The following is a 27,220-nucleotide window of genomic DNA, read 5'->3' on the forward strand; positions in this document are numbered from 1 at the left end:
TAAGCAAAGAAAGGAGGCAGAGAGGAAGTATTGTCATGAAATGACTGATAATAACTTTGATAATTACTTAGAAGTTGCTAAATCCACTAAAGAGTTACTTAGAACCAAAAAGTTTGAAGGATGGCATAGGTTTTGCAAATCATTAAGTCCTAATGTTTCACCATCAATAGTTTGGCAAAACATTAGAAGGTTTAGATCGGCATTTAAAGTCACAGTGAGTAAAATATCTCCACCTTTAGCAGAACAAGTCATGGATCGTTTGGGTCCTCCTTATGTCCCAGAACACCCTATGATTCTAAGGCCACTTTTGCTAGGTAATAATAATGCTGAAGATGTTTTAAATTCCCCCTTTTCACTTTTTGAACTGAAAGGAGTACTTTCATCAACTAAAGATTCTGCACCCGGTGAAGACGGGATTCCTTACTCTTTCTTGTCAAAACTTGATGATAACAGTCTTTGCTACTTTCTTTCTTTGATTAATAATGTTATGATAACAGGTTTTGTTCCTAAAGAGTGGAGGACTCAAACATTGATTTTAATACAGAAGCCAAATAAACCCAATTCAGATCCCACATCGTATAGGCCCATAGCTTTATCAACTGTACTAGCCAAAGTTGCCGAACACTTAGTAAAAATTCGATTGGAATGGTTTATAGAACATAATAAACTTTTATCATGTAATCAATTTGGTTTCAGGAAAGGTAAATGTACTCTTGACAGTTTAAGCATTTTTACCACAGATATCAGAATAAGTTTCTCTAAAAATGACTCTTTAGTTGCTGCTTTTTTAGATATAAATGCTGCGTACGACAACGTCAATATTTCAGTTTAAAAAAATAAATTAATTCAACTAGATGTTCCTAACTTTTTGATTAATTTTATAATAAATATGTTACATGAAAGGTATATAAAGTATCCATTAGACCAGTCTGGAAATGAAGTCATTAAAAGAACAGTTTGGAAGGGTCTGCCACAAGGATCTGTCTTGAGTCCTTTACTATACAACATTTATACTTATGATTTGGAACTTTCTGTTGAAGGGCAGGTTAATGTTCTTCAATACGCCGATGATTTGCTCTTATATGTTTCTGGGCGATCTTTAGAAAACATTAGTAATATATTATCATCATCTTTGAGTGCCTTAAATAATTGGTTGAATAATAATGGATTAGATCTTTCGCCGTCTAAAAGTTCTGTTGTAATTTTTTCACGAATGAAAAATATTCCACCTATTAACGTGCATTATAATGGTATTCCATTGGTAATTAAAGATAGTGTAAAATTTTTGGGAGTTATATTAGACTGTAAACTTACTGGACTTCCTCATTTTGAAAATATTGTATTAAGATGTGAACGGAATCTGAACATTTTAAGATGTCTGACAGGAGTCTGGTGGGGGGCTCATCCTTTTACTATGAGATTGCTGTATAACGCTTTGATTAGAAGTGTTTTAGATTATGGCACTTTCCTTCTACACCCTGGAAATGTTAAAGCAATCAAAAAAATTGATTCTATTCAGTCTAAGGCTTTAAGATTGGTCACAGGTGCAATGAAATCAAGTCCAATAAGTTGCTTACAAGTAGAATGCTGTGATCCACCCCTTGCGTTTAGAAGACAGTTCCTCTGTGATAAATTCTTTTTTCGTACTCTGCAATTAGATTCTCATCCACTACTTTCAAAAGTAAAACAATTAGCAGAACTGGTTGGAACCTGTAATTATTGGGCCCATAAGGATTCTCCTTGTCTTGTTAAGAGCTATAAAAAATATCAAAGTTTAGAAGCACCCACTTACAGAAGCGCGACACTTCCTTTACATATATCAACACGACTACAACAGTCTCATTATAGATCCAGATATTAGATTTAACATAGGCTTATCTAAAAACGATATTAATCCAAAAATAGAATTTATTAACCTTCTTAACATTGAATGGGCTAATTGGCACTGTTTATACACAGATGCCTCCAAACATGGCGATAGGATTTGTGTTGGTGTTGGAATTTTCCATTCACAATACAAAGGATTACAACTTATCAAACTGCCACCTGAAACTTCCGTCTACACTGGTGAATGTTATGGTCTACTTAAAGCTATAGAATATATACTTATGCTGAAGATACCTAAAACCATAATTTTTTCAGACTCTCGCAGTGCTTTAGAAGCCATAACGAGGTTCCCATTTAAGACCCATAAACAATCTCCAGTTGTCTTTAATATTAGGAATCTTTTATATAAATGTTCACAGAAGAGTTGTGCTGTCGTGCTGGCTTGGATACCAAGCCATGTGGGCATTCCTGGGAATGAAAGAGCGGACCAATTGGCAAATGAGGCTATTCACGTGGGAGACATTGTGCCATACCATAATTATTGTCATGACTTAATAAATTTGTCAAAAGTGTATTTGTATGTGGATTGGAATGAGATTTGGAATAAGGAAACCGCAAAAGGTGTACATTATAGGCATATTCAGCCGTCAATTCCACGGAAACCATGGTTTAGCAAAATATTTTTTTCGAAAACTGTAACTTCTATTCTGTGTAGAATGCGTCTGGGGCATGTTTGTTCTCCGGCGCATTTACACATAATAAATAAAAAGCCGGATCCTCTTTGTTCTTGTGGTGACTATGGGGACCTGAACCATATTTTTTTTGCATGCTCTCTTCATGATCGGTCTGATTTTCTTTCCAGCCTTGAATCATTACGCATCCCATTTCCTACATCCATAATTTGCTTGTTATTTAGTAACTCGTATGATATTTATAAAATCTTATATGTATTTTTAGAAAATAATGATATTAAAATATAGTATATAATAATTATAATTATATATATTACAGTAAATCCAATCCTTCCCTTTCCAAATTTTCGTCATATCCGTACTTCCTAATTCCTAGTTTCCCTAACTTTTAATCCCATTACAACTTGACATTGGCTAATGTAACAAAAGCCAGAACAAAAAAAAAAAAAAAAAAAGAGCATATAATCACAACCGTCAAACCTGAAAATGTCGATGTCATTGTCAGCTGTCATTTTCGTTCTGTGCTGTGACACTGGCTCTCACTGAAACGAAATAAACTCGAAATAGATTAAATAATTTTATAAAAATGTCTTCTCAGCGAGCTATACAAGTCGGACAAAAACTAGTAAAGCCAGTGCTCTCGACTACTCCTGGGGAAGCCAGGAGACGAGTCCTGAATCTTTACAAAGCATGGTACCGTCAAATCCCCTATATCGGTATGTTACCAGTTATGTCATCGTATTCCGCACTAAATGATTACAATGCAATTATAAATTGGTAAAGTTAATAATGAATGCACCTGTACCATGCTGTGAATACAGCACAGGAACACTAACTACTATACTGGGCCATATAATGAATCTGTTTTCCTCCAGAAGTCAGGAGGATCTAGAATATAGTTGGTAGTATTGTAGGCAATTTATACCACACAATCTATACCACAGGGGACCTTTCAATACATAAGGGGCTGCATAAGTTTTTTTCTCCATGTAAAAATAGACCTGTTATTGTTTTAGTCAAGGACTATGACATCCCGAAGTCTGAAGAGCAGTGTCGACAAAAGTTGAGGGAAGTGTTCCTGGCCAATAAAGATGTCACTGACATCAGAGTTATTGACTTGCTGGTCATCAAGGTATTCATTATTTATTTATTTTTACTTTATTGCTAATATCAAGAGTACACATAGCATACTTAATGTGTATCCATATTATCTGCCTGTCAACCTTTGGGCTGTACCGAAATGATGTAAGGTGAGAAAGTAAGTCGCCAAGAACTCACCAAATATCACCAACGGGGAAGGGGGGTCAAAAAGTAGCCGAAAAAACCTCGCGTGATTTGTGCATAAGCCCTAAGTACTTCATAGTAACATTTAAATATTTTATTTCCAGGGACAAATGGAGCTGAAAGAAACTGTAGAAATCTGGAAACAAAAAGGTCACATCATGGCATATTTTAAACCCACAGAGGAGCCCAAACCAAAGGACTTCCTTTCCAAGTTCTTTGCTAGCAATGAATAGTTTAAGCGAAAGTGTGTAAATAGCCAATCTAATCATAAAGTTCAAATAAATCCTAGCTGCAAACTATAATATTTCTTTTGCTGCCTTGGCAAAACCAAAGATTTATTTATAGGGAAGAGGTGTAAAGTTTAACCTTTTCAACGCAGTGTCAAAGCTGTCACTCAGATGACACATCACCAAAGTGTCAAAACTGAAATTGAACTATTTGCATATGAATGAAGGTCTATGTTGCTCTGTGATCTGTGACAGATTAATCCTTTTTTGGTATTGGATATGCGGTTCGGATTATATCCATCGTTGACGTGGAAAAGGTTAAACTATGGTTATATTTTACATCCAAAGTATCTGTTGCTTTATGGCCCCTTACATTATGCAGTAACTATGTTTATCATAAGTTGATATTTGACAATGAACCAAAGTAATAGAACCTAGGTGTTTTGGTCAGTAGAAGCAGTAAAGCATGCCAAAGGGTTTGGAACCTCTCGTCTATTTGTATTACATGATAAGCCAAACCACCATAATCCTATGTTACCTGATCTGCATACTGGTGAAATTGACTATGTGTGTAAAAGAACAAGGAAAACCGCTCTCCGAGTAAATAGCCCCACCTCGTATCCCTGTCATTTAAATATATACATAGCTCTAGCGTGAGCCAGTTCATGCCTGAACTGAACCCCTTCTATTCTATTCGACATAGTCCCACAGTAAGCTCAATATGGCTTATGTTGTGGGACTAGACGACGTTATACTTAATAGATATAGATACATAGAAAACATCTATAACTCAGGAACAAATATATCTGATGAACACAAGTAAATGCCGTCACCAGGATTTGAACCCGGAACCTCCTGCTTCCTAGGCATGGTCACTAACAACTAGGCTAGGAGGCCATTAAAGGATTAACCTTTTTTATAATCCTTAGCACCAATGATATTAATCAGTCCAATACGTCAACCCGAGCGTCAATTTTTTCATGACATTAGTCAAAATGACGTTTTAGTAGCTATTATTTTGAGCATCATAATCTCTGAAATCTTGCTGGAAAAGATGGCACAGAAATCGTACCAGGCCGCGTTTAAGCGCGTAAGACCGTTGATGTCAACGGACTGCTTCGAAGCCCACCGACGAGTCATTTCTCTGTACAAAGCCGTTTATCGCTACATCCCCTGGATAGGTAAGTCTTCTTCTTCCTCACGTTGTCCCGGCATTTTGCCACGGTTCATGGGAGCCTGGGGTCCGCTTGGCAACTAATCCCTAGAATTGGCGTAGGCATTAGTTTTTGCTAATGCGACTGCCATCTGACCTTCCAACCCAGAGGATAAACTAGGCCTTATTGGGATTAGTCCCGTTTCCTTAGGATGTTTTCCTGAGGAAACAGGACTTTCCTCCCGAAAAACGACTGGTAAAAATCGAATGATATTTCGTAAATAAGTTCCGAAAAACTCATTGGAACGAGCCGGGGTTTGAACCCGCGACCTCCGGATTACAAGTAGCACGCTCTTACCTCTAGGCCGTCAGCGCTTCCCCTGGATAGGTAAGTATTTTATTAGGTACATAATTACAATATTTACAATTGTATTTTGGTACTAAGAGCAGAGCGAGCATACGCGCGAGGCAATTGCCTCACGCACAAACCGGCCAGTGTAGACGTGCCTCGGCCGAGGCGGCGCGCGCCTATTCCTCGCCTGAGCACGCTGCCTCGGCCGAGGCTCGTCTACATTGGCCGGTTTATGCGTAAGAAAATTGCCTCGCGCGTATGCTCGCTCTGTGTGGAACCGCCTATTAACTTAATCTATGAAAGGTTGACTCAACTTCCTAGCATACTTGTTCTTTCGACATGTGGGTACCTAAGCAAATCTCGATAGTGGTAAAAGTAAGTTAAGGTATTCAGGCCATTCACATTCCACCTGTCCAATTTCTCGGTCCAATGTGTATTTGCGTCTCACATTTCGCTTATAGTGAGAGAGTGAAACGCGATGCGCTTTGGACCAAGAAATTTGAGAGGTGGAATACCACTCGTCATCAAAGCTTTACGGACAATTTTCGTCACACGAAAACAATGTAAGGCGCAACAGTCTTAACTTAAACCAGGGACACTGTGCAGTTGTTACTCGTATGTTACTATAATCAGGATTTCAACACTTTAAGGATATAGGTAGTCCATTTATTTTAAACTATGAAGTTACTGCCCATAGGAAATAGTACAGAACGCTCATTTTTTTCTTGAATAGAAAATGTATTACTTTACATTGTTATAATGTATGTATTACTTGACGTGTTACTTTATTGTTAAAAAAACTACAGGTATTTCATTCCAATATCAGTAATACCTAATACTTATTTATTATATTAAATACTAATCCATTTATATGTATAAGTAAGACGTTTCTAGAGGGGACCATAATATACCTACGTGATGTGTGTGTGTGAACATTTGGTTTAAATTAACTTGTTGCAGTGAAATATTACGACATTCCTAAAAATGAAAACGACGTCCGCTTGAAAGTACGAGAATTGTTCTACAAGAACGCTTGCGTCACAGACGTTCGAGTTATTGATCTACTAGTTATCAAGGTAAGTTCTATTGAATAATACCGACCTAAGAAACTGAAACAGAGATGTATTGTCAAAGAAAACTTTGTAGCCACGTAAATTTACTGTCATCTTTCGCCACACGATTAAAACTTTTAGAACGTTATTTGACTTTGATCCTTATTTTTCACTGATACGAGTATGTGTTAAATTTGTTAAATATCAAAAAGTGGCGCCATCTTACCGGGCACAACCTAAAGGTTTTGGCGCCATCGCTCGAAACGATACTGCTATACCTTTGGCCTTTGATGGCGCCTTTTTTTTATATTTAACACATATCAGTAAAAGAATAAGGATCAAAGTCAAATGGCGTTCTAAAAGTTTTAGACATGTGTCGACAGATCATCACCTCACAATCCACCTCTATTTCAAATTATATTTGTACCTACTTAATACTTATCTATACTCGCACATTGCTGACATTTCTAAGTTTAAGATAGAAGGTTTGCCCCTTTACTATCTTTGCAGGAAGATTCAGAGCTGATTATTGTTCATTATTCATTACGTTCTTCTCTAATAATTTCAGCCAAAAATAAATATAGGCTTATGTAATGAAATGCATAGCCGGTCATTAACTCGTTAATCGTTAATTAACGAAGTTTACATTTCGATAAACGGATTAACTTTTAAGTTAACTTTAATAAGTGTTAACGGACTCTGTAACTACCGTTACATTTTCCTAAGTCCGTTAATCGTTAATTGCACTGCTGCGAAAAACTAGTTCAGACAAGTACGTTCGGGCCGGTTGACAAGAACGGCGCGTGGCGTAGTGGTTGTGATTAAAAACAAAAATTATAATACAAATAATAATAATTAAATGTGAGCTACGAAATAGTTACTGTAAAATATGTTTCTATTAACTTTTAATTAACTAAAAGCAAAAGGATAAAGAAGCATATGGCAGTAGAAATTAAAGAAAGATAATGAATATTCAGGTTAAGTGAACGCAGGTTTACTCCATTGCGTGAATTTACTTTAGTAACTCCTCCGTTTCATCGTACAACAATCCGGTCAGCCAGTTCTTCAAAAGCCGCTTAACCTCATAAACTGAGCTGTCCTTAATTTGATACTTTTTCACGACTCTGTTGTAAATAAAACTTCCGCGTTTGTCAAGCGAAGCTTATGCAAATTATTCATATACAGTATCAAAATGGTGGGCCCGAGAATACTACCTTGTGGTACGCCAAAGCGTACATCTTGGTAACTGCTCGATTCTTGGCCTATCTGTATTCTCTGTTTCCTACCTGTCAAGTAGCTCTTGAACCACTCTAGTGGTAAGCCTCTGATACGCACGGAATCAGAGGTATAGCTTGTTCAGTAGTAATGGCACGGACACAGTATCGAAGGCCTTTGCCAGGTCAAGAAATACTCCAACACAATCTCTTTTTTATAACAAGTCATTTCGCCACGGACACTGTAAGCAACCTGACAGCATCTTCAGTCGACTTTCCCTTCCTGAACCCCAACTGATGGGGAGAAAGAAGATTATGAGATTCAAGATTGGTGACTAATATAAGCGCTTGCTGTCGATTTTCTCGAGTATTTTTGAGAATGCAGTTCTCGGGATTGTCTATCTTGCCTCATTTAAATATAGGGCACACAGACACTATCTTCCACTCAACAGGAAATTGTCCTGTTGATAAACTTAAATTGCCAATTGATGTGAATATACATAAAATGAAATTGTCATTTTTTCGAGTACCTCATTCATTATCACAAGTATCGCAACAATGCAGAAAATGCAATTTTGAATTTTTCCGAAATGTAACGCTTTAACGTTTAACGAAGTTAACTTTTTTATTAACGGATTAGCGATTAACGAAGTTAACTATTTGTTTAAGGTTCCCAGTTATGATGAAATGACATAACATATACCTCCTCGTATTATGTAAATTATGTAGGTAAAAGAACCAGAAGGGCGATTACAGTCGGCATCGACAGTCGCGGATCTAAAAACGCGCTGAAAAATCTAATATTTTTGCAAAATATATGACCACAGTTTGTTTTACATGTAACTGTCTGCAAAAGTATCTTAGATACTAATGAAGCGTATTTACATTCGCTACTTGATGCTGACTTTATTAAAAAGGGAAAAGACGATTTGAGACGACCGAGTATCTATATACCTCCAGTTAATAAGGAACAATTAAGGGGTGTACCGAAATAAAACTGTAAACTTCAAATGAATAAAACTGATGCGATTGAGTAAAAACGAAGGGTTTTAGAATAACATAACGTTCATAAGTCGAGCGGGCCAGACGGCATACCAGCGATTGTGCTTAAGCAGTGTGCTCCGGAGTTGTGTCCTGTGTTAGCGCGCCTTTTCACACGCTCCAGCAAGAAACGGCATGTTCCATCTTCGTGGAAAACGGCCCTTGTGCACCCTGTGCCTAAAAAGGGTGACAGATCGGACCAATCGAATTACAGGCCTATCGCTATTACCTCTCTTCTCTACAAGGTCATGGAGCGCATAATTAACGCAAAGCTCCTGAGATACCTAGAAGAACACGATCTGATCAGCGACCGCCAGTATGGTTTTCGTCACGGTCGCTCGACTGGTGATCTTCTAGTGTATCTCACACACCGCTGGGTTTCGGCCATTGAGAGTCAAGGTGAGGCATTGGCAGTTAGCCTAGATATAGCGAAGGCGTTCGATCGGGTCTGGCATCGGGGTATCCTGTCGTAGTTACCATCTTATGGATTGCCGGAGGGACTATGCAAATGGATCGCTAGCTTTTTGTCCGGCAGACGCATACGAGCCGTAGTAGACGGAAGCTGCTCCGATAGCATGGACATTAACGCTGGCGTTCCGCAAGGTTCTGTGCTATCCCCTACGCTGTTTTTGCTGCACATCAATGGCATGTTGTCTATCGACGACATTCATGCTATGCAGACGACAGTAGGTACTGGGGATGCCTATTACACAGGCCGTGCCAACATCCCTCGTTCCTGGAGAGTCGTGAAAAGCTTGTGTCGGACATTGAGAGCACTATATCCAGAGTTTCGGTGTGGGGTCGGGACAATCTAGTCCGATTCAACCCCACAAAGACACAAGTTTGCGCGTTCACCGCTAAGAAAACCTCATTTACTGTGGCCCCGCATTTCCAAGACAGCCCTTACCATGTCAGGGAGTATTGGGATCCTCGGTGTCGACATCTCCAGTGACGTCCAATTCCGTAGCCACCTGGAAGGGAAGGCTACGCTGGCATCCAAAAAACTCGGTGTGCTCAATAAAGCGAGGCGATACTTTACTCCGGGGCAAAGACTGCTGCTATATAAATCGCAAGTCAGACCCCATATGGAGTATTGCTGTCACCTTTGGGCAGGAGCACCTGCATTCCAGCTTGGACCCTTTGACTCAGTCCAAAGGCGCGCTGTGCGAATCGTTGACGATCCCAAACTGACAAGCGGTATTGAACCTTTAAGTCTAAGGAGAGACTTTGCCTCCTTGTGTGTGTTCTACCGCTTGTACAATGGGCTTTGTTCTGAGGAATTGTTTGACATAATGCCAACGGCCACTTTCTATCACCGCACCGCTCGCCGTCGGCAGGGAGTTTATCCTCACACCTTAGAACCTAAATGGTCGCGTACTGTGCGGTTCAAGAGGAATTTCCTCCCGCTGACGCTCCGGCTGTGGAATGAGCTCCCTTCCGAGGTTTTCCCGAGGGTCTACAGTATGGGGTTCTTCAAAAAAGGAGTGTACAGGTTTTTAAAGGGTCGGCAACGCGCATGTAACACCTCTGGAGTTGCAGGCGTCCATAGGCTGCGGTGACTGCTTACCATCAGGCGGGCCGTATGCTTGTTTGCCACCGTCGTGGTATTAAAAAAAAATCTACAATAAAAAGCGACTTTTAATTTAGACAATTGTCAGTTTTTTTATTATATTTTTTCTGTAAGAGTGACATTCGAGCATTTTCCTCGCACATTCAGTGGCAGCGTTTTACGGACCCATTTTTGATATTTACCTGTACCAGCCCATCACCTGTTGGAATTGTTAATATTTTTTGGCTGTTTCAATCTTCTCTTTTAATACACTTTTGATTTGAGCCCAATAATAGTTGAGAGAACAGCAATCCAGGGCGTTTGGTGATAATGCTCTGGTCTTCGATAATTACCAAATGCGATTTTTGTACGAAGGAAATTGTATGATTTTCGACTTAGCCTAGAATTAAATAACGCAAATTTTCGATTACCTACTTTAGTAATCTTTCTGACGGGCCTCACTTGTTCCTAGAGGTCGGCCACTTCAAGGCCTAGGTTCAAAAGACAACATATTAGGTAAATTAATTATTTACTTTGAAATGCAAAAAGCATCGAAGTAATTTTAAGTGTTTCGAAATCAAGCATATAGGATGTTACAAATTTTCTTGCTATTTGGAAAAGACCAATTTTTTATTTACCAGTGTAACGTTGCTTAGCGTAAAATCAGAATTATTTATATTAGAATATATACATTAAACCTATTACCGAGATAAGAAAGTCTTAGTCATCTTGGTGGGAAACAAAATTACAGTCGTTTGAAATTTACAGTTTTTTTATCGGTACTGGCCTTACTAGGGTAAACTATGGTATTCTTGTAGGGCTGGATGGAATTTATGGAACTGAGACACAATTGGCAAATGAAGGGCCGCCTCTTCGCCTACTGGAACCCTACCATAGAACCGAAACCTTGCGACTTTCTCAACAAGTTCTTGGCCGGAATAGAAACTTAAGATTTTTTAACTTTCTTTTGTTAACTTGGGGAGTTTCATTTCTGTTCGTCTTCGTACCTTGTCACAGTGACATTAGTCTTTTCCAAACTTGAAGGGTAGGCTGATATATGTCAAAAAGGGTTGTGACAATGCAAATTAGAAACATTTTTTTACGATACTCGATTAAATTTGTAAAGGCCATATAATTGATTCTATTGGTGATGATTTTTATAAGGAAACATACCTGGCAACAATTTGACACGACCGGAATAGATTCGGTCAATAAGTAGAGTCAAACTCTATTGCAAATTAGTTCCGTTTTACAAAATGAAACTTAACGATATTAAAATTAATCTTTTTATTTTTATAACATAATATTATATATTTTGGTGATTTGTGTCTATTATAATGAGATATTTTAAACTTCGAAGATATGTATTTTTTGTGTACGTCAATGGCATGGAACGAAAAAAGTCACCCTACCCTTCGCGTTTGAAAAAGACTATAATGTCCCCTAGAAGCTTTCATATTAATCGTTACTGCGACAGACTGACTAAAGCACCAATTACATCCACACTTCCCGATATCGGGCCCGAAATCAGTCCCGCTTTCGAGCCTGATAATCGCTTTCCGTTTCACGGAATGCCTGATATCAGGAGGCCTACCGCAAAAATCGAAGTTCGTCAATTGCGGGCATTTTTCTCTGTCACGCTAATTACGTCTTAGTAAGAGTAAAAGAGAAAGATCCCCGCAATTTGCGAATTTCGATTTTCCCGGTAGGCCCCCTGGCCCGAGCAAGAATATTTTTCCTTTTCACCAAATATCAGCACATCGTTAACAATATTTGAAATGTAAAAAAATACTTTGTCTCTAATTGCCAAAAATGTTCAATGTTAGATATTTTTGCATATAAACCATTTTTTAACATTCGAATATTATAAAAAATTATGTGCTGATATTTGGTGAAACGGAAAAATATCCTTGCTCGGGCCTGATATCTGATATGGCACTAGAGGCCTTGTGCTACGAAGTAAGACAGAAATCAAAATCCTTTACTGTACTTTGAAATGAGAAACAGCTTTGACAATAAGAACTGTAGTTTTTCTACTAACTAGTTAGAAACGTTTAACTTTGGCCAGTTGTTTTAAACACCCTTGCGAATTTCATAAAAATCTGGAAATGTTAGAAGAACCTATCCATCTTAAAGGTGTTTTAATATAAAGTCAATTGAGCAGTAAAGATCACCCCATTTTCTGGATCACCCCATTTTCTGGATCGCTCCATAGCTGAAATAAAAAAGAGGTAGTAAAAATAAAAGAACAAATTCAAAATTTATTGATCACTCATTCCACATCACACGCCTTTCAGAAAGGCTTTAATCTAACATGTGTTCGGCGTACCCACTCGCGGTGTCCCGTTAAGGCTCATTTAGACGGTGCCAGAACTCTCATGCGATTATCATTACATTGCGGTATTAGATTGGTCGGCTGAATTAGAAGTAACTATTGGTTACTTCTAATTCAGTCCTCAAGTTCGAGTTCGCGCGCCATTTAAATCAGCCCATGTCCTGTTAATAATATATTCTCTTTGTGAAATGTTAAAGTAGGATTTGCGTAATTATAGTTTTGGTTGAAAACTGAACAAGTGACACTAAGGGCCACTTGCACCATCCCACAAACCCGTGGTTAACCGGTTAACCCGTTAACCCAGTGTCAAATTGTATTGGTAACCATGGTAACTCCAGGTTTAACCGATTAAACCCGGGTTATTGGAATGGTGCAAGTGGCCCTTAGTTAATTATTTACATCACAAACAATTGAATCAATTAATCAACGGTCAGCGTCATCTAGCGAAGACTTCGCTTGTCTATTAGTTTCGTTCAGTTATCATTGTTCACATGTATTATAAAGGTAATATATTCAATCACAAAATATTTCTACTATTGAAACAGCGATCTGACTAGAGAATATTTAACAAGGTTTTACTAAACGTTATATATAACTATATTCAAGGTCTTAATAAATGTAGATAGAATGGTACGTAACGTAGTACGTACCTTTTAGAAATTGCAACAGCCTAGATCTAAATAATAGAATTATGAATGTCTTCAATCAAAATATACGTCTATATTGTTGAGTACATAATATATCGCTGAGTATTGTATATTTCGCCTTTGTGACTGTATTTTACATCAAGCAGCAGGTATTGTCTTTAGCTATTCAATTTATATAAAAACTCGCAAACTTCGTTCGTAAACAATATCACTATCTAAAATAATTTAAATGGACGATTATTTTTATTGTACTTTGTGTAATATTGCGGATTTAACTTACTTCTTAATAAGATTTTTCAAGGGTCCAGAATTAACCATATATAAAGTTTAGGTGAAAGTAGGGCGGTAGTTTTTCTATGAGTTTTTGAGTTATATTGCTCATGTACTTTTAGACCTGGATTACCTGATGTACCTGGGTAAGCAGATAGAGGTATTAAGTGATATAGGTAGGTCTAATGCGAATAAGACCAGTATCATATATATGTATTGAACACTTGCTTTTCTTTTGTTGTTTTTTTGTACCTGTAAAATAAAATATTCGTTGTTTTTTGTATCCTGATTTTTTAGCAAATTACAAACCCATCCAATAGAGCTTACAAATCATTCACAACCATAAAATATTTATTCCGTACCCACGCTTGCAAGTACGGACTCCCAAATCTAAATACGAATGCAAAATATATTACGCCATAAGTACATAATTATATGTATATTATATCAACATTATCTTAATTATTCTAACCTATATTGTTAATAACTTCATTTGTTTAATATTACAAAATCTATTTACAACTTTCTCAATAGATACCGAACCTTTGTAATACTTCTATTTTTCTTTACAAAATGTTCTATCATAAGTAATAATTGTTTAGCGGTACTACATTTCAATATTTTTATTGCAGGTACCTTGATTTTACGATTAACAAAATCCTCGATAAATATAGCTCTATATATAAAGTATATAATAATAATAAGTAGGCATTGTATATTTATGGAAGATTTTTCGAGCAACCTTTTATGTCTTCACATAACTTCTAAAGTCAGGGTAAATCCCATTTGTCGTATATGTCTCCGAGATGTAAGTGACACGAGTACTTAGTTCTAAACTGACAAGAGTGTGACAAGAGATAAATAATCCAAATCCTATGGCAATAAAAGTTAGCAGCAAAATACGTGAACAAGTTGTGTAAACATCTGTGTAAGACTATTTACTCAATAAAATGAAGGTAAAAACCTTATTTTATTCCGCTTGGCTATATCTTGTTGCTGACTATACCATTGGGACTGCAGTAACCTATTGTTACTTGTTTAGAACAAATGGGAACTGCCCCGACACGCACGAAGCGAGTAGCGCCGCTCGCGTAGACGCTGTCTTTATAATATTCTACCATAATCTCTAGTGAGGTCTTCCTTCCATGAAGTTACAACAGCATTTTCACGAATTCTGGAACAAAACAGTTTTTTATTAATATAGTTTCAGACCATTTTAGCTTTAAAATAGCTTTCAAGGAGCTAGGTTTGAACCAACAGGTAAAGAAAAATAAAATGAGACACATAACGTAGGCGTGTATACATAAGGAAAGGAATGGAAAGTTTTGCGAGGTTCTGGTATAGGCTTCCGTAGCTCAATAGGGGATATGACGCAAAACTCTGCGTAAGGGGCGCCTCTAGCATATACTGAGGGCGTACCGTGAAATACAAAACTCGAAGTTTATTATTAGTTCAGTGTTAGTTCATTATCTTATTCTCTACCACTCTTGCATATTCGAGCGATAAAGAGGTGGATAACAAAGTTTTGAATTTCACGTTTTGCGGTAGGCCTCTGTAACCACCCCGCTTTATGCATCAATGTCATAGTTAAAACTTCTCTCGTTAAGAGCAACGCCCGGATTGCGGAGGTTGCGAGTTCTAGTCCTGCCGGAGGCGTAACTTTTTCCATTTTTTCCTTTAATATAAAATTTAAAAATGATTCATCATCTCAAACCATTTTTTTTTTCTATCTCCAGTGCTTTAGGTATTTCGGGAAGAAGGTGTACAGGAAGGTAGTAATAGCTGAGAGTCCGTGACAGCTCGCTGATGATCTCCCGCTATACTTGTAGTCGATCTAATAGTTACCCTCGTAGTGGACCCGGCCGCCGTGGTCGATGTCTCCGAGCGTGAACATCGGTTGAGTTGCGCGTCCGTGACCGGCTCGCCGATAATCTACTATAGTCGTTGTAGTCAATCTGATAATTACCCTCGTAGTCGATCCGGCCGTCGTGGTCGATGTCTCCGAGCGCGAGCACCTGGTTGAGTTGCGCGTCCGTGACCGGCTCGCCGATGATCTCGAGCGCGCTCCGTAGCTCGTCTCGCGTTATGTAGCCGTTGTTGTCGCGGTCGAACACTCTGTAACGAACACGTTACACGTGTTTATCAAATAATATTTATTTAGCTTAGTTTTTTAGTGATGCTTGCTAAATTTCAATTTTTAAAATGTATATTTGAATACTCAAAATATGCAACAGGTAGGTAGGAAGTTTCAAGTTATTTATTTGCCGAAAAGATTTTTCGCAAAACAAGCAATCTACTGTGCAGTGTTAGTCATCGGATATGAAATCAAGAGTTAGGACGGGCTACTAAATTATAAAGGGTCGGATACACCAAACCGTCTGTCATCGCAAAATTTTATTATATGGGGAATTTCATAGTTGACTGCTGATTGCCGTTGACCATTTCGTCAATTATGGTTGGTGCAACTGGCCCTGAATGCCACTGGAAGGCAGAGCCCCGATCTTACGTAAGGTGTACAAAGGTATTCCGATAGTTAATTGGGCGAGTTAAGGGTAATGTTAGTTTCGTGATTGATCTTCCAAAGTCAAAGTTATGTTTTTTTTCGTTAAAAATGATCCCGTTATTCTTTTATTTGTTTCATGAAAGCACTGTCCGAAAATCTAGTAATAGATTTAGAAAAAAACACTCCGTGACTATAATAGTTAAGACTGCGTTTGTTCCATAAACAGGGTGGTTCCGGGAAAAGTAAAACTGATTCTTATGTTGTATTGTTAAGGTACAGATTAAATAGGTTGCTTACTTAAAAGCAGCGAGCAGGTCCTTCGTGATTTCCTCTTCGGTATCACCGCCACTGTTACTAACGTCCATCCCTTGTAACGCCTGAATCTTTGTCACCCACTGCATAAAGTCGTTCTCATCTATTAGGCCGTTACCTGCAATAAAATAGTATTTAAATATTTATGTAACGATTATCTGCATAATACGGGGTAAACCAAGTTTCAATAGGTACTCTTATTTTACTCGTATTGAGTAATTCGACAGGGGTATTATCACACTTTGTAATAATGAAGCATTAATAAAAAAAAACTAAATGTTAATATTTTTAAAATTGCTTTCTTGGGGTTAGATATGAGAGTATTAGGTATTATTTGAGTCATATTTTGCAAAAAAATTACTACCTTAATATATGGGCAATAAAGTACGAGTAAGATATTTTCAGACGTGACCGTACTGCGGGGACTATAATTTTATTTTAACCTGTTTATGTGCAATAAAGTGACATACATAGATATTGGTACCTCGACTTATTTGAGCGTTTTGGTCCATACAAATACACGATTAGAAGGAACGCCCATGCCATCGTAGTTAATGCGTAGATATAACAAGAACTTAAACTAGGAAGTATGAATTTCAATTTGCTTTGATATCGCTAGTCTTAGCTCCCACTGTACATGAAATAGGTACCTACTCTAAGGCTTAACCGGATTTAGTACCATCAGTACTTGAAAGTAAAATGAACGATACGTGTAAAATTTCCCAATGGTTGACTCGTAGTGAAAGCCGTTTGGCATTAAGTCCGCCATTTGTACATTATTGTATTTTTTGCAAAAAAATAAGTACAAACAAAACGAACGAAATAACATTTCCTATAAGGTATTATGTATGATCTGATACTATGACCTTTTCAATAAGTAATTAACATTCTGAAGTGACATCATTTCAACAGCCTTTATGACGTTTGACAATCATCAACCAAGCCTCTGAGTGTTTTTTTTATACTGAAAAATGCCGTACAGTCAGCGTCAAATACTTTGTAGCAACCGAAGTGGCCAAATAGTTTGGTACACCATATATTTAGTATGGTGTACTGAACTATTTGGCCACTTTGACTGCTACAAAGTATTTGACGCTGACTGTACCTAAATATTTGCAAAAATGCAAAGATAGCCAGCTACTTTATGTAACTGCATAATTTTATCAAATGCCTTATTATTAGAATACATTTCGCCAGTTTGCCCCGTGTAAAAATGAATGCTAATAATTGAACAAAAGGACGTGTCGTTAAATCTTAATTACCATGGCAGGCCATCATTAAAGTGATGACGTCAGCGCTTTACCCTCCGCCCGCCTCTTTCGTGTTTATTATGTGCTCATTATTACCGATATTTAGCCATTATACCCGGCTATATCATTATGTTTACGTTACGAGACGCCCTTTGTTGTAACCCGAGGTTTTTCCGTATATTTCTGATACCTTGCCAATGAAAATGAAACCCAAATTTAAATTAGTACGTAATACGAAGTGGCAAAACTAACTTATAATTATCACACTGGAGAAGTTTGGTTTATAACATTAAAAGGCACTTAGTAACTAGATTCCGATGGTAGCAGATTTCGTAGATATAGTTTCAAATGGGATAAAGTAGGAATTACAAATGGGTAAATTCTACGAGTAAATTCTTTAAAGGATTCCAATATATTGCACGTCCGATAATTTTGCTATGTTTTCTATAATAGGTACCGTGGGCGCGATTGTAGGTGCTCTAGACATGTTGAGTGTTAAAATAAAAGAATAAACTTGTTCACTAAAATTAACTCTTTTTTTCTCAAATGTATGATAAAGCCACGGCATTTTAACGCTAACCATTATTTCCTGACCATCTGTTACGTCAATGCAACTCCATCAAGCCAATCGCTCGTATCGTCCGTGAACTAATCTCAGATGTGGACGGTAAATAGCATTAGCATAGTGCGATGCGATGGCGGATAGGGCTGGCCGTTATTCCCTAAACGATACACTTCACCAGAGGCGCTCCACTATAGTCAGACCTTTAATCACTTATAATCGCTATAAAGCGCACAGGTCAAGATATATAAGAAGAAGATTAAGATAAGATGGTTTGTGAATGATAGGGCTGGACGTTATCGTGGTTTCGTGGTTGCGTGCAAACGCAGAGGTCACACCATGTCCTGAGCCGAGGGCATGGGTTACACTTGACATCTACCCGATTAAAATTTTCGCCCAGTGCCTGTAAGAGCTATAAATTGGCAAATCATTTGGCAAAAGCACACGTCAATTATAATAAAATAGGGATATAGGAAGAAAATTAAACGGCTTCTCGTTACGAAGAATCTAAGTACCATCCATCCATCCATCCATCGATTAGACTCGAAAAAGTTCAAGAAAGCTTATTGCGTTAGTTGCGTGACGCCCCATTAGCTGTGGTAGTCGGTACCAAGGAAACGGTGAAGGTCAGAAAGGCACAATTTGTAAATATTTCATGCAAATTGATGAATATAATTGAATAATGTATACAAAATACATCTGCATGTTTTTATTAGTGTTTTAAAACTTAAATGCATTCGCTATTAAAGGGTGAATTGTTATGGTCTTTACAGTTATACATATTGAGGATTCTTAGTTCTGCCTAGTGACTTCTCATCTAAGGTATATAACTCCTTGTTGTCCTGTTCTGTCAATGTCATTCAGTTATGAGTTGAACAGAATAAAATATGTAGCTTTATTGCTATTTATAGTTCGTGTCATTCACGATGACGCGCAGATTTCTCAAATGTAACCTTTAATACCTTCACAATATGAGTCTTCGTGAATGACATGATCTATAATCTTCTTCAACTTCTAGTCATATCACATGTTAGCACGGTCTAAATTTCGCTCTATATTCACATGATTTTTAGTATATTTGATGAACTGTTGTTTATTTACCTTCTAGAAGTCGAGGAACAATACTATTACTTGGACGTTTTTCCATGCCAACAATAATACGGATGCCCACACGCTTTAATTATAGTCAACGTAAACATATCTTAATTTTAGCAGACGGTCGGTTTTGCTGTCGGTACCTATGCGACTGATTCTTTTCAAATCTTTCAACGTTACGAAATACCCTTCATACTATTACTATTGCCGGCAAGTGCATCACTACTACCTATCCATGTTCCTAGGGCCTAAGGCCACGCCAGTATATCGCCTTATATATAAAATACTTAAATACATAGAAAACACTCATGACTCAGGAACAAATATCTGTGCTCATCATTCAAATAAATGCCCTTACCGGGATTCGAACCAGGACCATTGGCTTCATAGGCAGAGTCACTACCCACTAGGCCAGACCGGTCGTCAAACCTGGATTCATTATAAGTACAACTAGCACAAAGAGATTATTAGGCAAATGTTGGTTTCAATTTAATGGCGACAGATTTCTCTAGATGCGCCCCGTGCATTTATAAATGACATATGACACATTCACACGTGCTTCAGCTTGGCACGTTCTCAAACTGCAACCATAAGGCAATGCTCAATTTGGTACAAACATGCATAACACTTTGAAAGAAACATCAAGGGCGTATATTATTAATAAATCTAAATTCTCTCACTACCACGTCGATTTCCATCTTTTCATCGCCTGTTGTTGCCAATTTGTCTGGTTTTTATGCAACGATTTTTTGGCACAAAACGCTCATAAAAGTAACCTTAATTTAATAGTAGGTAGTTAATTTTGCTAGATATAAATACATTTTTTTTACCGCGGCAATACTTAAGAAAACTGTAAAGCTGTAATTTTTACTTAACGGTTCAAGTAACTGTTATAAAACCTTAAAGGCGTTGGTGCTTAATTTGTACCGTAAACCAACTCCTGAACTTTTTGACATAACCCCTGTAATTAATAAGGCTGTATGGGTGAAAACCCAATCTAAAGCCTCTGCTTTAACTTCAATGTTAACGAAGTTGCCACCCGTTTGTTTTTACGGCTAGGCTCTTATTTATTTTGGCTCGTTTTTTGATTCGTAACAGTAGTTAAGAGTTCATATTGAGGTAATTGTCACAATTTATATCAAAGTGGCATAGTTCGTTGGTTTGTGACAATGACAATCGTTATCTTAATTAGAGCCGAAGTTAATCCGTTGAGTTACGTTAGGTATTTGGGGACATCCTTCCTAATACAACTGTCTCGTCATACCTACGCAGTACAACGTAAAATACATTCGGACACAACGTGCAAATGCATATCGATTTGTTAAAATTCACCATATTGATTAAGCTCCTATCCCCCATTGCATGAAGCAAGTTATCAGCTTATCTTTTACATAACATAACCCAATACCTAAGCATACTAGGTATGATATGAAAATAAACACGGCGACGGCGACGCCATACAATCAAAGTTACCCTCTCATTTTAAAACTACCTTTTGAAATAAGTAATATGTTTATTAATTGAAGTAACATATTATAAATAAAGAAATGACTTATTTACAAATTAGATATTTATATACAGAGGTATTACTATTAATAACTAGCTGAAAACTAAAATAGGCCCTTAAGGCATTGTACCAAGGATGCTGGCGGCATTTCCTCGTTGTATCGCAATATCTATATACGTTGTGCGAGGAAGCCGCCAGCTCTTCGGTCACGAGTTACATCAACCAGATGCTTAGAGATTTCTGCAAACAACTTGTGCGAGCTGGGACCCCATTGTATCTAGAGTTTCAACACCAAATGTACAAAATGGTACTTTCTACCGCGGCTCTTATATTTATTACGTTTCAAATTTTCGGCGCTTTCCGCCGCTCCGCCCGCTTTTACATTAGTCCGTTTTAGGTGGGACAGTGGTACCATATTATATATATATCTATGTCTGATACGGAATTACATATAAAACTACTACTCGCTCTATTTTCTTCGTATAACAATTTTTAGTGACGAAAATTAGCACCAGACGCTTATTTATTACGTTAATGTTCATGACATATTTCATCTAATTTAAACATTTCGTTTTAAAATGAGAGCGTAACTTCGATTGTATTGGAGCGACTTTTTTGCGGCAGGTTCGTGTGGATCAACTGTCTATGAAAAAAACACGTCCCTAAGTTACCTCATTACATTTAACTTGACTTAGAATTGGCATTGTTATGGAATCCGCTGGAGCGAGAGTATTATGTAGTCAGCATCAAATAGAAAGTGACGGACAAAGTGGCCACCGTGTTTTGTTTTTGTTAATTTCAAGTGTGCATTCCTGAGCTTAAACTAAGTAACTTTCTTGACACCGGTGTAGTCTAATTAACTTCATTTTCGAGATAATCAATAATTTATTTTTATCTGATAAGGCCCTTATGAGCATATACAGTTGCCTTGGGACCTATTTACATATTGATTTGTGTTTACTACAAGTTTATAGATTTGCTACGGCAAAGTATTATCTCGGACGATCGATGTTCGAAATGACATTGATATGTCACAGTTTTCAATTGTTGGTTGAGTTAAATGCAAATGCCCGTGTTACAATAACGCTATGCAACATTTAATCACATTTTACAAAAAATAAAATATATAATAAATAATAAATAAGTACATATAATTATATATATTTATTATTTATATTAATAAATTAACTATGCCATTTAGTTTTAAAACGTACATACCGATACCCCGAAGTTAACGGAATTCAATAAGACACGGTGTATATCGGAACACATCCTTATTTCTAATTTTCTACATTATAACAAAGTTGTGTTACGATATATTTGCCAACTTTGGCCGGTACTTCTATTTGATGCTGACTGTACCTATATATTACTTAATTGATGGAGAGGTTCGGTCGACCACCGTCTGCTTTAGTATTGATATTAAATAAGCGGAGCATATACATATGTACATGGGCTATCTATAACTTCGATACGCTTCGTTGTTAAGATCTTTAAAAAAGTTGGAATTTCAAAAATCAATAAATAAAGTTTTCGTTTTGGAAATGGAAAATTTCGTTATCCGTAGAAAAATAGGAGAGGTTTCCGAAATTATTCCATGTGGAAATTTCGAAATTCTGGAAGCGTTCGGCACGTCAGTACGTCGCACGAGTAGACAATATGTTGGTAGTTACTGACCCGTCCGACTAGCGTCCTTGATGAGGTCCCCAATGAGGTCATCGCTGACTTCGATGCCGAGGTTCCGCAGCATGAACTGCAGCTCCTCAGGCGTCACGTGCCCGTCGCTGTCGCGGTCCAGTAGCCCGAACGCTGTGCGGAGATCTGGAAATTTTACGAATATGTTACCATTTTTAATCTAGGGTATTATTAAAGTGCTCGGATAAGCGTTCCGTATTGATATTTGTAATATGATGTAAGGTTTGTAAACCTCTGTTAAGAAGTTTGGTTTCGTTTCACTTCGTTATAATTTATTATTCATGAAGAATAAAGATTCAGCATAAATAGAAGGCCACGTCAAGTAATTTAAAGTATAAGCTCTTGTAAACTTTTCACAACTACATGGAAGAGAGACTTTAGGTAAGTTTTTTACCTTTACGCGCCTCAATCTTCATCTTGGAGAGCGCTAATATATTCAGTGGCCTATGGTCACAACCATCAGACAAGAGATTAGGACGTAGATAAAGAATCAAAACATGCATTAGCCTTGATAATGGAGCCGCAAGGAATACTTAAATCAGTAATTTATAACCTATTAAACCCTGAGCCAGGCACAAATACCGTTAGATGATTTTTCCCGGACGATAACTCTTAAAGTAGGTAACTAAGGGAGATGTTTTATGACGCTTCGTGAACGTCAGCTGTTGATCCGTTGGTGGATTGAGGAACGGTAGCCACTCATACGTAGAAAGAAAAACCTTCAGATTTAGAGTTCATCAAATTACAGATAAAAAGTTATCTGAAAGAAAAAAGCCAGCTGTGTGCTGACTAATAAAGTGGTGACTACTACCACAGGTTTAGTCACTTTATTTTCTAAAATTGGTTGTGCTTTGGCCGTGTCGAAGTAAACCGTCCCATTACTCAATATTTTTTAATTGTTTTCAGTATCGAAGCGTTGCTTCAAGTTTCAGAGATAAGGGCCAAGGCTAACACATCGAGAGCACGTCCTTGCAACCTAATCTTCGCTATTGATCATAGTTAGGGCGGAAATTTAAGAGAGCTTATTAGAACCTTACTTATTTTAGGTTCATTCTGCTTTAAAATAGGATTAGATACTAGTTATGTTACTTATGTTATACATTAAGGAATGGTTTGGTTAGTTTTGTTACTTTGCCTAAGTACTTAATATGTATAAAGAAATGAAACTTATACATAGTTTGGCCCAGGACTGTCTCATTTCAAACATAGACAGAGAGAATCCTGCTGTCTTTGTCTTACGCTTGTAATACCACCCAAAAAAAGTTGTTTGCAAGACTATAGTATGAATACTTTTCAAGAATACTTTTTTCTTACACTAATATAAGTTTAATTTAATACCTATGGCAACGACATCAACCATTAAACATTTAAGAGAAAAATTTCACTGATACTACCTGTATCTACTTTACGTGTCAAAAATGGAATGTTCTATTTATTCGTTTTTTATGTTTTCGACGTGTTTATGAAAGATACTGGAATTGGCTTCAACATAAGTAACAATTTATACTCTGGCAAACCCACTTTGTCAGTAGAAAAAAGCGCGAGATTCAATATTTTTATAGAAGACTGACACTTCGCGCCTTCATTTTTCAAATTTGCCGCCTCTTTCTACTGAAGTATATGCAGGCTTACCAAACTACACAACGATCTAGACACGCGGTAGCGTGTCCAGCTAAGTTCAAAGAAAAAGGAACTGGCAACGCAACCGTGTAATATTACACGAACAATTTCGAGCTACTTTTGACTTTTGACCCCTTCACAACGTGAAACCTATTTAACTTACACACATGAAATTTGGCACAGTTATTCAAACCCTTTAGCTTGTCTAAAGTACAAAATTTCATAGACATAGCTCAATCTGATATTATATATGTGAATGTTTAAAAACCGGCATTTTTGTGACTGACTGACTTATAGATCAAAAACCTAACCCACTTCCAGGTGACCTAGAAAGTTGAAATTTGGCACTGAGGTAGGCTATTAGGTGTGCATAGGAGAAAAAATCTGAAAACAGAAAATTATTGACAATTCGAGTGAAAAAATAATAATATATTGATATAGGTCAAAAACCTAACCCACTTCCAGATGACCTAGAAACTTGATATTAGGCAACAAGGTAAGCTATTAGGTGTACATAAGGGAAAAATCTAAAATCAGAAAATTATTGAAAAAAATAATATATTGATATAGGTCAAAAACCTAACCCACTTCCAGATGACCTAGAAACTTGATATTAAGCAACAAGGTAAGCTATTAGGTGTACATAAGGGAAAAAATCTAAAATCAGAAAATTATTGGAAATTCGATCGAAAAAAAACATATATTGATATAGGTCAAAAACCTAACCCACTTCCAGATGACCTAGAAACTTGATATTAAGCAACAAGGTAGGCCATTAGGTGTACATAAGGAAAAAAATCTAAAAACAGAAAATTATTGAAACATCGATTGAAAAAAAATCATATATCGATATAGGTCAAAAACCTAACCCACTTCCAGATGACCTAGAAACTTGATATTTGGCAACAAGGTTGGTTGTTAGGTGTACATAGGGGAAAAAAGTCAGAAAACAAAATTATTGTACACTTCGATTGAAAAAAAAAAAAAATATTGATAGGTCAAAAATCTAACCCACTTCCAGATGCAGAGGCAAAAAACGACCAACTTTTCGGCGATATGTTGGATCGAGTAAGAATCGGTGTAATAACAAGTCAAGACAGGTGTGCTTTGTCTAATGTCTTAAATTGACCGCTAAAAACCACAACGACCTGCTTAAGGTAATTATAACTTATTTTAAACTGTTGCCCATTGATACCGTATGCTTATGTCCCACTAAAAATATGTGTAATCTGTTTAATAATACAATGCTTGCAAGTATGGAACAATCAGAAATTTAATTAAATTTTACAGACGAAATAGACAGTCGACGGTATTTAAAAACACGAGAAAAGAAAGTACAGAACGAGGATGATTCATCATTAACCGCTGGCTTAGAAAATGTTATCAAAATAAAAATAGGTGGACGTGTAATGTTGCGAAGAAACATTAGATGTAATTAAGAGGCTGGTAAACGGATCCATTGGAAAAATTACAATCAAATTTAATCATAATTTACGAATTAGAACGTGTCAAGACTATGTTTCAGATATTAAGTAGTACATATATAAATATAATATAAGTATTATAGGACATTATTACACAAATTGACTAAGTCCCACAGTAAGCTCAATAAGGCTTGTGTTGAGGGTACTTAGACAACGATATATATAATATATAAATACTTAAATACATAGAAAACACCCATGACTCAGGAACAAATATCCATGCTCATCACACGAATAAATACCCTTATCTTATCTTCTAATTTCCGGGGGCCCTTGCGGATACACTTCGACCCATAGGGATCTTTTGTGTAGTTGCCCCCTAAGGAAAGACCCATTAGCTACTCAAGAGCCTTTTTGACCATTTCCATGTGTCGGATGATGGAGCTTATGGGTAGCCTTTTGAATTCCTTTGGTTCCAGATAGCCTGCTCCAAAGTCCTTCATTCTTTGTCTGGCGAGGGCGTGACATTCACACATTAGGTGTGTTACTAGCTCTTCCTCTTCACCACACATTCGACAATCGGTGTTGTCAGAGTGTCCCATCCTGGCCAAAACCCCTTTGACCCCATAATGGCCCGTAAACACCCCTGTTATAATTTGGAGTTGTCTCCTGCTAAGTTTCCATAGCTTTTTGCTCCAACCGGAGTCTACTTCTTGTATGAAGAGCTTTGAGTGCTTTAGACCCGTCAAACTGTCCCATTCTTTTTGGTGTCTGGTCTTAGTGTGGTCTTTGATAGCCGTTATAATGGTTCCTTGTGAGAGCCCCACGAATGGTTCCGGACCTATGTGGTTACTTGCGGATCCGGCTCTGGCAAGTTCATCTGCATTTTCATTGCCTATGAATCGCTCGTGCCCTGGAATCCATACCAGTTGCACTACTTGCACTCTATTTTGTCTTCCAAGCTTGTACACCAGTCTAGAGTCCACTCTGGGCGCTCTGAGCGCTTTGAGTGCAGCCTGACTGTCACTGAGTATATAGATATTCTTCCCTTTGACTTGGCTAGTTTTTACGTACAGGCTATATTACGAGTATATTATATTTGTATATTTTACTTTTCTAAAATTTGGTTTGTTAGTAAAAACTAGCCAAGTCAAATCCTGAAATTAAATAACGACCTAAGTGAAATTGTGTAAATAATTGCCTGTTAAGTTTAAGATTAAATATATATTTCCTATTAAGCAGCAAACATTGTGTTAGTATCAAGAAACAAGAAATTGTTATATAAATTCATTTTAAAACGTTGCATATTCTTGTAACTAAAAATTCAGGATTTTCAACACAGAACTTGGCATCCATATAGATCTCAATTCTTTTGAAGGCGAAGACAACAACGACGCATTATCTTAATTTTATATTGAACTTGGCTCTCATTTCACATTTATGTTTTTGATGGGATGTTTTTTTTCTCCAAACAAGTATGGCGCCGTTTTTTTAACAGATCGAAATTAATGAAACGTCAAACTTATTAGCAGCTTTATAACTTTTTTATGGTAAAATGTTGTCAGTGTTTAAAACCTGATGTTAAATAATTTGTACTGTATAGTGTGGA

General features: G+C 37.1%; 3 protein-coding genes across 8 annotated transcripts in view; 2 read left to right on the forward strand and 1 right to left on the reverse strand.

Moving 5' to 3' along the window:
* The first annotated feature begins 3,027 nt into the window (after positions 1-3,027).
* LOC133524246 (NADH dehydrogenase [ubiquinone] 1 alpha subcomplex subunit 6-like) lies at positions 3,028-4,105 on the forward strand. Its single transcript, XM_061860151.1, has 3 exons — positions 3,028-3,235; positions 3,536-3,651; positions 3,908-4,105. The coding sequence occupies exons 1-3, from the start codon at positions 3,106-3,108 to the stop codon at positions 4,034-4,036; spliced, it is 375 nt and encodes a 124-aa protein (XP_061716135.1). The 5' UTR covers positions 3,028-3,105; the 3' UTR covers positions 4,037-4,105.
* A 149-nt stretch (positions 4,106-4,254) lies between these two features.
* LOC133524245 (NADH dehydrogenase [ubiquinone] 1 alpha subcomplex subunit 6-like) lies at positions 4,255-12,413 on the forward strand. Its single transcript, XM_061860150.1, has 3 exons — positions 4,255-5,211; positions 6,496-6,611; positions 11,210-12,413. Exons 1-3 carry the CDS (start codon positions 4,965-4,967, stop codon positions 11,339-11,341), a joined length of 495 nt encoding a protein of 164 aa, XP_061716134.1. The 5' UTR covers positions 4,255-4,964; the 3' UTR covers positions 11,342-12,413.
* Positions 12,414-12,639: 226 nt separating this feature from the next.
* The window catches only part of LOC133524244 (calcium-binding protein E63-1-like), a 33,986-nt gene continuing 19,405 nt past the window's right edge, over positions 12,640-27,220 (reverse strand). For all 6 annotated transcript variants that reach the window (XM_061860144.1, XM_061860147.1, XM_061860148.1 and 3 more), the window contains 4 exons: positions 22,550-22,693; positions 16,444-16,576; positions 15,610-15,758; positions 12,640-14,817 (listed from right to left, as the gene is read on the reverse strand). In XM_061860144.1, coding sequence (XP_061716128.1) covers positions 14,795-14,817; positions 15,610-15,758; positions 16,444-16,576; positions 22,550-22,693 — 449 coding nt within the window. In that variant the 3' untranslated portion in view covers positions 12,640-14,794. The remainder of the gene's footprint in view (positions 14,818-15,609; positions 15,759-16,443; positions 16,577-22,549; positions 22,694-27,220) is intronic.

This window comes from Cydia pomonella, chromosome 13 (genome assembly GCF_033807575.1).
Source record: "Cydia pomonella isolate Wapato2018A chromosome 13, ilCydPomo1, whole genome shotgun sequence".
Classification (NCBI taxonomy): domain Eukaryota; kingdom Metazoa; phylum Arthropoda; class Insecta; order Lepidoptera; family Tortricidae; genus Cydia; species Cydia pomonella.

Coding starts and splice junctions, on each gene's coding strand:
- LOC133524246 (XM_061860151.1), top strand. CDS start 3,106: ATGTCTTCTCAGCGAGCTATACAAGTCGGACAAAAACTAGTAAAGCCA. Junction 3,236..3,535: donor CCGTCAAATCCCCTATATCG/GTATGTTACCAG, acceptor TTATTGTTTTAG/TCAAGGACTATGACATCCCG. Junction 3,652..3,907: donor TTGACTTGCTGGTCATCAAG/GTATTCATTATT, acceptor TTTTATTTCCAG/GGACAAATGGAGCTGAAAGA.
- LOC133524245 (XM_061860150.1), top strand. CDS start 4,965: ATGATATTAATCAGTCCAATACGTCAACCCGAGCGTCAATTTTTTCAT. Junction 5,212..6,495: donor TCGCTACATCCCCTGGATAG/GTAAGTCTTCTT, acceptor AACTTGTTGCAG/TGAAATATTACGACATTCCT. Junction 6,612..11,209: donor TTGATCTACTAGTTATCAAG/GTAAGTTCTATT, acceptor GTATTCTTGTAG/GGCTGGATGGAATTTATGGA.